The sequence below is a fragment of the Sinocyclocheilus rhinocerous genome, unplaced genomic scaffold (genome assembly GCF_001515625.1).
Source record: "Sinocyclocheilus rhinocerous isolate Xijiao unplaced genomic scaffold, SAMN03320098_v1.1 scaffold200, whole genome shotgun sequence".
Taxonomy (NCBI): domain Eukaryota; kingdom Metazoa; phylum Chordata; class Actinopteri; order Cypriniformes; family Cyprinidae; genus Sinocyclocheilus; species Sinocyclocheilus rhinocerous.
Window position 1 is genome coordinate 1540970 of NW_015641014.1, and position 11277 is coordinate 1552246.

The window sequence follows — 11277 nt, forward strand, 5'->3', positions numbered from 1 at the left end:
ATATGCTTTATACAGAGGCAAGAGGAAAAGAAAAAATACCATCGAAAGACAGTAAGTTCCCCTCAGACATACATTCATATGAACTCCTACCCCGAATTGAATTGCGATTTGTTTAGCATCTCAACCGATTTGAATCGTCACATATTTAAATCGATTTTCAACCGGCTCGCGGTTAATCGTTACATCCCTAGTCTTCAGTGTCACTTGATCATTCATGTATTATTGTATCATGCTGTTTTCCCACTCAAGAAACATTTCTTATTATTATTATCAATGTTAAAAACAGTTAATATTTTAGTGAAAACCTTGATACATTTATTTCAGCAATGTTTCATTAATATAAAGTTAAAAAAAACAGCATTTATTTAATATAAAGTTTAAAAAAAACAGCATTTATTTAAAATCAACATTATTAGTGTCTTTATTGTCACTTTTGATTAATTTAATGTATCCTTACTGAATAAAAGTATTAATTTCTTTAAAAAAAAACAACTTGAGCAGTAGTGTATCTGCTAAAGGTTAATTTCGCCACCTTTAAAAATTATTATTATTATTATTTACGATTTATTTTTGGTCTTTTTGCATTTATTTTGATAGGAAAGTAAGTACTGACAGGAAGCGAAATTGGAGAGAAAGAGAGGGACGGGGTCGGAAAGGTCCACGAGCTGGGATTCGAACTCGGGACACCCATAGTGCAACAGTTATATGTTGGCGTGCTGCCACGAGGCTATCGGCACTGACTTAAAGGGGTCCTATTATGCTCCTTTACAAGTCTCGATTTTGTTTTGGGGGTGTACTAGAACAGGCTCTCATACTAGGTTGTTCGAAAAACACATTATTTTTCACACAGTTTACACTATTGCAATACCTCTCTTCCCAGTCTGGCATGAACGGCTCGAATATTTCCTGTATCAAATGAAGGCCCGCCTTCTGAAATACGAAATGTGCTGTGATTGGTTAGCTGGGCCAGTGTGTGTTGTGATTGGCTCCACTCGGCGCCTGGTCGGGAAATGTCACGCCCCTTACCATAGCCGCCTGCAAGCTTCAGTGAAAATATTGCGTCAAAATCAAATAAATTTGAGCACGATTTAAACCAGGATGATTGTAACCACTCTAAGTTCATCTGCCTTGGGAAAGCTAGATAACATAGTGATAACACTCGTGGCCTTCTCTAGTGCAGCTCAACCATGAAGATGCTGGATGTGGAGGTCCTGGGCTGATGTGGTTACACGTGGTAGAATATGAAGAATATGAAGAAACATCAAAAAATTTCAACAAACATCATATTTGTCTTTCTCTGCTGTTATTCTCAATGTCTGTCACCAAGTTGTCTCTCACTGAAGCTGTTATGATGCTGTGCCTCACAGAGTCATGGGAAGGATCTTCCTCGCCTCATGAAGAGAAAAGAAACCTGCGTCTGAAAGTAGTCCACACACCCCAGTGTCAGCACTCAAGAGACCAAACTGCACTAGTTCTGAATACCTCTGCTCAATGTCAAAGATATGTGCTCCTTCATGCGGTAACATGGAGCAAATTTAAGGAAATTCATATTCCAGGCCGCAATAGTGTAACAGGTGTTTTATACGCTTTATTTGGAGAGGTAGTGATTTATTGGGATGTGGGAGGTTTAACAGTATATTTCACTTACCTTCGTATGTTCCACTTTCTAACAAAGCCCCACTTTTCTCTAATTCCATAAACCGCTCAACGCTCACAAAGTTGTAGTCCACACCTGGGACCTCCCCCTCTTTGGGCTGTCTCGTTGTGCCTGCAGACAAAACAAAAAAAACACATATCATGTCTGTCAGAATATTTAAGCTATACACAAGACTAAGTAAAATACAGCCTCACAGAAATGTACTGTCAAAGTATCACAGTAAGTTATGATACAATTGATTCACAAGGTAAAAGCCTAATAATTATTTGCAAGACATAAAATACAATAAAAATTTAATTTAAGTTGAAGCATATTTCACAATTATAAAATATATTTATTCAGAGATACACAGTAATAAACAGCAATATTTATCTACATATTTTAACTAAAACATCTTAAAAAAAAAAAAAAAGCATTTTGATTTTGAATTTGAATCAGATCCACTGAAATGGACAGCTGGAGTTTATTCGCAGAAATAACTCAGTTTAAGGGGGAAAAACACACACACATATATAGCCAGAATGGTGTGATTTTTTTTTTTTTTTTTTTTGAGGGAAAAATTAATAGATTTATTCAGAATTAAATTTATGAAAAGTGCCAGTTAATACATTTATAATGTTACATAAGATTTCCATTTCAAATAAATGCAGGTTTTTGAACTTTATATTAAATACCTTCCACAAAACTATTAATAAACGCAACCAATTTCAACATTAATAAAAAAAAATGTTTCTTAAGCACCAAATCAGCATATTGATTTCTGAAGGATCATGTGACACTGAAGTCTGGAGTAATGATGCTGAAAATTCAGCTTTGCATCACAGGAATAAATAAAAATGGTCTGGTATTTTCTGGAGCAGCATTTAAAACCAAATAAGGACAAACAGTCACTTAAAAAAACACTAAGCAATAAAGTAACTGTGAAAACTCGCAAAGTGTCGTTTTCAAGTTCCATATTGACTGTTTATGTAAATTGGGTGCATAATTAATGCATTAACTGAGGCTGAGTCTTCTGAGGGTAATCAAACATTCTTAAGAAATCAGGCAATGGGGATTTGCAAGATGCATACTTAGCAACGATATCATAATCCAGTCCCTTAAACTCTCAACCAAATCATCTCTGATTTCTCAAAACTTTTAGTCTGGAAAAAAAATCATCCAGCTTTTGGCTTGTGAACTTCCCAGCAAGAGAAAGAGTCCATCCCTGCTGTTTGCTTTTGCAGGTTGGCTTTAATGACATTCTATCATGACCAATAATCAGGCGTGAAACAGACATTTATTATTGAATACCGAGGGGAAAATACTTGAGCATGTGAACCATAAAAATATGAAGCTGACTAAATCAAAAAGTCAATTCAAGTTTCTGTGAAAAATGACAGTGCATTTGAAATGAGGGTACTTTTATTTAATTTAGCATTCTTATTAATTCTGGCAATTCAAAGGACAATTTAAGATTAATCAGGCGGGTAATTAATAGCGAGATTTGATTTGACTTCACAGAGTGAGCACAGATGTAACGGATGGGTCATCGGATGAGGCTAATGATCTTAATCAATAATAGCAGTCAGCTTGCAACCAAGGAGACATAAAATGAATATGAAATGCCACTGAGAAAATCAGAAACATTGAGAATCAAATATATTATGAAGGAAAAATAAAAATGATATATATATATATATATATATATATATATGCTGTACATATATATAAATTGAAAATTCTGTCATTAATTAGTCACCCTCATGTCGTTCTAAACCCTTAAGACCTTCGTTCATCTTCGGAACACAAATTAAGATATTTGTGTGATGAAATCCGAGAACTTTCTGACCCTCCATAGACAGCAACGCAACTACCACATTCAAGACCCAGAAAGGTAGTAATAGACATCAGTGGTTCAACCTTAATTTTATAAAGCTACGAGAATACTTTTTCTGTACTAAAAAAACAAAAATAACAACTTTATTCAACAGTTTCTTTCATTCCATGTTAGTATTCGACACACGTTCACGAGTTGAACCACTGATGTCACATGGACTATTTTAACAATGCCCTTACTACCTTTCTGGGTCTTGAACGTGGTAGTTGCGTTGCTGTCTATGCAGGGTCAGAAAGCTCTCAGATTTCATCAAAAATATCTTCATTTGTGTTTCGAAGATGAACCAAGGCCTTATGGATTTGGAACGACACGAAGGTGAGTAATTAATGACAGAATTGTCATTTTTGGGTGAACTGTCCCTTTAAGAAAACTATCAGTGAGCCGCTAGCAATGAATATAACAGAACAGCAGAGATTCAGTCAGTCATACAGGAGCTGAACTGTCTGTGGATAAAGCATTCTCATTCACATATGGAACCAACAATAGTCCAGTCTACCTTTCTGGGTCTTGAACGTGGTAGTTGCGTTGCTGTCTATGCAGGGTCAGAAAGCTCTCAGATTTCATCAAAAATATCTTCATTTGTGTTTCGAAGATGAACCAAGGCCTTATGGATTTGGAACGACACGAAGGTGAGTAATTAATGACAGAATTGTCATTTTTGGGTGAACTGTCCCTTTAAGAAAACTATCAGTGAGCCGCTAGCAATGAATATAACAGAACAGCAGAGATTCAGTCAGTCATACAGGAGCTGAACTGTCTGTGGATAAAGCATTCTCATTCACATATGGAACCAACAATAGTCCAGTCAGACATCATTCTGGCTGTTATTGTCATACAATTGCTAAACTGACACCATCACAATGAATCAAACTGTCTGAGATAAACTTCCTACATGCCCAGACATCATTTTCATTATAATTTCCATAATATTCCCAGTCATAAATAGAATATGGACACATTCAACAAAATAAAACACTTTTTAACAGCAAATAAGCTATAGCATTTATTTTGAGCACTATAAGGAGTTTCTGGACACATTTTCAGCTGGTCAAGATGGCAGACCAGCTGACCAACCAGTTAAACCCACTAAACACCTGCTTGGAGACTAGATACACCTAAACTCAGGATCAGGAACTGACACGAGCCAGATTTGAACTCATAACACCCGCACAAGCAGCATATGCTGTACCCGCTGGGCCATGTCTCCAACTAAAGCAGATTTAAAAAATCAGTCCCAACAGATTTTTAGCTTCTACATTATTTGCTTATATAATATGGAAAGCTTTCAAGCCAGTGCTGATAAAAGCTTTTGCCTATATCTATCTGTTTTTTCAGGACACACTTAAATAACACTTTTTCACTATAAAGTCAAGGAGCTCATTTCAGATTCAGAAGGCAGATATGCATTACCTCAGATCTGGAAATCAAAGGTTGGAGTGTATTTCTGGACTAGTGTGAAGTCTTTGAACAGGAAAAGTCCATTTTGCTTTTAGGGCTAAAATGACAGACCATATGTGTTGTTTTGAGAGGTGAAGGTACTGCTGAATTATGAAAGTAAGACAAAACTAATATTTTTACTAAGTGAGAGAGAGACTGGGAATGAGAGACGAGTGCATTACACACAGCTTATGTAATATGCAGACAGCAATGGCACATTGTGGTCTAAAACATTTAAATATTCAAGGATATTCACCTGAACATCATTTCACCAGCGATGAGCCTAAATATAGTAGCTGTGAATCCTTTTACAAATTCAGTGGCTCCCCCGAGATGACGGCCTAATGCCGAGAAGATATTTTGTGCATAAGCTGTACAAAGCAACAGGCCTTCTTTGAACTGTCAATTATTCTAGCATGTTAATATTAGTGCAATACAAATAATAATTAAAAGTAACCATCTAACAGCTGTATCTGTACTGTAGCACTGCACTGAAAACAACCTTAGTAACCACATAGCAATACCCTGGTAACATTTACAACACCCCAGCACTGATGGCAAAGTTTACATAGGGAAGCACAACTATTTTTTAAGAAAATAAATAAATAGAAATAAATATATAAACATAGAACAATAGATAGATAGAACGACAGACAGACAGACAGATAGATAGATAGATAGATAGATAGATAGATAGATAGATAGATAGAACGACAGACAGACAGACAGACAGACAGACGACTGACCGACAGACAGACAAATAGACAGATAGAATGACAGACAAACAGACAGATAGAATGACAAACAGACAGATAGAATGACAGACAGACAGACAGAGAATGACAGACAGACAGACAGACAGACAGACACAAGTTGCTTTAGCTCAATCTTGGTTTCTCTTGTTTTTAGCATTCAATGCTAACAGCTAAACAAACATAATTTAGAATTTGTTTCTAACATTAAATCACCACCATTCCTAAATTCATCCCATATGTATTTATCCATCTGTGTCATTACAGATTTGTGTGGATCATCTCAGAGATGTAAAGGCCTCTATGGAGGAGTGATTTCAGTGTTCCGACAACACACTTTTACAGTGCATGTCCAGGGAAACATAATGCGCTGACAAAGGCAATTCAAATGCGCAAATGCCTGCATCTGTATGCTGACAAAGGGCTAAACATGACACAGAGGAAATTACACGGAAGCTTTGCTGATATTCATATGCATCATGAATATTTATATCTTAATAATCAAATGGAAATACTGTACAGTTTTCTCCTTAAGTATTTGGGGTGGGATCTCTTTCTTTTGGAGAACAAATCTTGTGATTTAATCAAATCTTATTAATTTACAACATTCAGAGAAGATTATGCAAACAATACGTATTTAATGGCAAGATTTAACAGCAATGACATAAACAATAAATCAATACACTTTCATTTACACAACCCCTTAACTGTCACCGTACTGTCACCGTCCCACCTGTTATTTTGTTGTCCTTTTTCTCTATCAAATATTTTAGTAATTATCATAAATTAAATATCGTTTGAAAGCATAGAAGCCCAAGATTCATCCTGTGAAAACCATTTTGAAATCAGACATTGCGTTACCATGGAAATGGTACTTTAAAATCTTTTGGCGTCTCCTCCCGTTGCGGGTGGTGTCAAGTGTCATGTTACAAAATGCATTACGGTCTTTTACAATCAAAACTTTTTATAATCTTGACATAAAACATATCATTGGAAAGGTCTGAGTCTCAGGATTCCATATTTGTTGGTTGTGGTAGAAGTAATATTGACAGAGAAATCTAGACATTTGTGACAGAAAAATGCATTTAAAAAATTCACTGGAGTTTTTATGGCACCCGGTGGCTATTTATGGTATAACGCCCTAAATAAAATCTCACAAGAAACCTCAATTTTTTTTCATATCAACTTCAAATTTGGAACATAACATATTTAGACATAAGGCTTTACTTTTTTTTATTTTACTTTTTAATTTTACTTTTACTTACTTTTTAATTTTAGAGTAAAACCTGTTATGTAAAATATTTATTTTATATAAAATATAATAAAAAATTGTACAGTGCATTTTCTTTATAGTAAATTTAAACTTCTATAACTTTTTGATATTTAAATTTTTTGAAACACTTCTGCAATAATCTGCTGACTGTCTTCTTTAAAAAGAGACCAACCTTTCCTCTGTATTCCAACTAGTGGAAAATAAATTATACACTTCACCTCAAAGAGCTTTTATATTACAAAATATACATCATCAGCCTGAGGTGGGTGCTGATCTGTCTCGGCTAATGCATCTGTTCAGATGACTACCTGAAGAGCCTTGATTAAATACATCCATGGGGTAAATCTGATTATAACAGGGAATAGAAACTGGCTTAGTTTCTCTCTCTCCGCTCACTCTCATGCGATTATGGCTGATGTGATTATGAGAAATGATGAGAGAAAATTGCGTCCAGCTTCACCTGTTTTCATTTCTCTGCTTGATTACCTCCTTATATCAGCTTCACCTTCCCATGTGAAACAATCTTTCAGGTGCGACTGTTTCGCACTTGCAGAGGCTCCGCCGTCCTGCTTCAATTCCCTGTCAAAGCAAATCAACCGCAAGGATACAAAAGGCACCTCTGCTCTGGCTTTACTTCATAGTTCTGAGCCACAGCAGCTCATTCTTAGCCTCTCTCGCTGTCTCCATTCATCTCCTCAGGAATTCTCTGCTTTAAAGTCGTCAGCAGCATCTCTTTGGATCACTTGGATTGCGAGTGACATTCCCACCTGCTAAACAAAGCCCTGGCAACTGATGCTCCAGACAGACGCAGACAAGCCTCATATAAACAACAGCGTGCAGAAACCATATTCACCAAGAAGACTGATCTGTGATGCAGCAAAATAAACCCAAACCAAACGCTCTTTCCCAAATATATATTTGTCAGTAACAGGAAAAATGCACTATATAATTGCTTTTTGCTCGAAGAACGTACACTAATAGATTGAAGTAAGCACATTATCTAAAAAAAATATTTCTTTTTAATTTATAATTATTTGTATAATATTTCTATAATTATAATATAAAAATGATCTGTTTATATAATTATAATATAACAATTATGTTACTAATTACTAATACTAATAAAATACTAATATGTACATACATACATAGGTTCATATATATATATATATATATATATATATTTGAGGGGCATTTTTAAGATTTATGTTCACTGTCTTGTAAAGGCAACTGCTTTAGGGCTCTATGAACTAAACTACTCATTGGCAGATGAAAAGAGCAGTGAAATGGTGGAATGATGCTGTGTACAATTAGATTCTGCTCCAGTGTAGCACAGAGAAAACTAAATGTCATCATTGCCCAGATCTGTAATTACTTGCTTACAGGCCTGTGATTAAGATCTGACTGCAAGCAATGATTATGGAATTTACAGAAGATATAAGTTGATGTCCAAGTTATAAATCCTATTATACAACAGTAAGTTCCGGTCCTCGAATCTGCCTTGCTGAGCAACGTAATAAAGAGTGCATATAAAGTATAACAGCATTGGGATGTTTTCTTGTTTGTTATCTTCCAAGCCAGAATACACTGTGTGAGATACTAGTGTGCAGCAAAGCCTTATCCATGTATGTAACTGTTGCAATTGCAAAATTATCTCTTTATATATACGGATACAACTGGATATGGGTGGGGTTTAAAAAGGTTTTAAGATATACTCTACCATTCAAAGGTATATAGAATTGTTTTTTTGTTTTTTTCAGAAAGCTAGACAGCTAGATTCTTAAAAAAGATTTCAGTTTTAGATATTGTTTTAACTAATTATTTATTTAATATAATAATTTAATATGTTGTATGTTTTAATATGTTATTTAATTATTAACAATTATATTACTACTATCACCTGTAGAATAATAAAGTCTTCAAAAAAAAAACTTAAAAAAAACTTAAAATTCCTAAATATTTTGGAACTGAATTCTGAAAAGTTATTAATGAACTTTTTGATGAATGAACAATTTGAATTTTTAATGATAAAATGCAGTGTGATTTTTTTTTACATTGAAATATTCACTGTGTAAATACACAAATATTTTAAACTGCACCACTAAAATGCAACAATTTAGTGCATTTTAATGTAATTTTTTACATTTTGTATCAGAGACATTTGTCATGAATATAAATCTATAGAGCAGCCTGACACAGTAAGATTGAGTTGAGTTTGGGACAGGACTAAAGTATAACGTCCTTGCAAATTAAACTGTTAGTAGCCAAGTTGAATGAACAACAGACCAAACATCAAAAGATAAAAAAGCACTGCCCCACCAAACAGCAGGGAGGTTTGAGAAGTCCTTCTTTGAGAAGTCAAAGAAGGCGAAACAGGTAAACTAATGAAAGAATCGAGCATTGAAATATATTTCCAGTCAGCACAAATGACTCTATGCAGGTTGAAGCTGGATGAAGGCTGACACCGAGGCCCTGCCCTTGTGTAGCGTCTGTGGAAGCGCTTGAGGCGTTGATGAGTGCCGGGCTGAAGGCCTGAAATTTGCCTGTAATGGCCTGCAGCCTCTCTGACACTCGTGACGGGGGGGTCGTGTTCCCTCTAATCTGCGGTCAGTCCAACCTTGAAGCCCAGTGCTGCTCTGTGCGCTGAATCGCTAATGAATGGAGGTAAACGGCTCTCAGGGTGAGTAGAGGTGAAGGCATATGTGAGATACGGGTGCACTGGAGTGAATGAGCCTATATGGGTCGACCCAGGGGATTTAGCAGCAAACACGAGGCACAGCGCTTTTGGACACGATGCAGGAAACGGCCCTTCAATCATGGCTATACATTGAAACGCTGCTACTGAGTGATTAAACCTGTGATTCATCACATCGTAGGTGAACCGTAATGGATTGAATGCCATCAAATGCCTTTAGAAACCAAGTCTAATAAGGTGAACCTTCACTTGGAGGAACTTACATTTGACTGAAAAACTTGTAATGAAGCAGCAACCAAAAGTCTTATAACTAGGCACTAAGAGAAGCACTGGGTATCCAAACTGATTTCCATATTCATTTAGATTCGGACTCATAAAGTGTTGATATGAATTGATATCAATTCAGTTTTCTCAAAAATTAATTCAAAAGCTGAACAAAATGTCTGTATATTAAGATTGAATCAACACCACAATGGGATCCTAACCAGTGTTATTATAGTTAACTAAAACGGAAACTAAAATTAAAACCATAATAAAATAAATACATTAATTAATAATTTGTTACTGGAAATAAAATAAAATTTATTTTAAAAAATATATATATTTTTTTTAATCTTTCAAATTTTTCTACAAATTTTGAGCTAGTTGTCAAGAAAACATTTCTCATTTTAATGTAGTTTAACTTGATGTACTAAAATAACTAAAACTGAAAAAAAAAATTAAGGAAATCTAGACATATATTAAAAATGAAGACTATTAAAAATGTCAAAAACAAAATTACTAAACAACAAAACGACTAAAACTTGAATTAAAATTGAGATGAAAATGCAAAATGTAAAAATAAAAACTATAATAGTATCTCAATGATACTAAAATAAAGCTGACATTTACAAAAAAAACAATTTAAAATTTTGTTTATTTAAAAACAACAACATATTAATAAAATTATTATTATTATTATTAATGATTATCTGTTATTTTGAGGTGCAATTCAACTGGATCAAATGAAAATAATTAATCTGAAAATCAATACATTTACTCAGCCCAACCAGCAGGTCACACATTGGTGATCCAACAAATCAGAGTTAAATCCCTTTTCTATTGGCTTTCACATCCATCATGGCAGTCTTGTATAACTGATCTTCTCATGTCCATGTGCTGACCTGTGAGAGAAGCGCTTGAAGGCAAGGGTGGCCGTAAACAAAGAGCATTTTAGGAATATTTTTGCGTCAGAGAATCAGTTCAATCCAGGGCTTTAAAACAGAGGGTCAGACGTGGCAGCGAGCTACTAACTGTGACTAACACTGTCATGCTTTCAAGCATTTCATGCTGCAAATATATATATATATATATATATATATATATATATAAAATCAGTATTTTTGTCTTGGTCTACAGTGAGGAAAAACAAACAAGATCACAACAAGATCAATTACATAACAAGACTTTCAAAATACGATTTTAAAAGAACGTGTTAAAGCATAAGAAGGTTGGTGCATATATACTGTAATTGTATAATAACTGCTATATTTATTATATAATATAACACACACACACACACACACACACACATATATATATATATAT

At 34.7% G+C, this 11277-nt stretch overlaps 1 protein-coding gene across 1 annotated transcript in view; it reads right to left on the reverse strand.

Annotated features, from left to right (window-relative positions):
- LOC107753655 (membrane-associated guanylate kinase, WW and PDZ domain-containing protein 2-like) overlaps positions 1-11277 on the reverse strand; it is a 106226-nt gene that overhangs the window by 55174 nt on the left and 39775 nt on the right. Inside the window, exon 3 of the mRNA XM_016569862.1 lies at positions 1649-1768. Coding sequence (XP_016425348.1) covers positions 1649-1768 — 120 coding nt within the window. The remainder of the gene's footprint in view (positions 1-1648; positions 1769-11277) is intronic.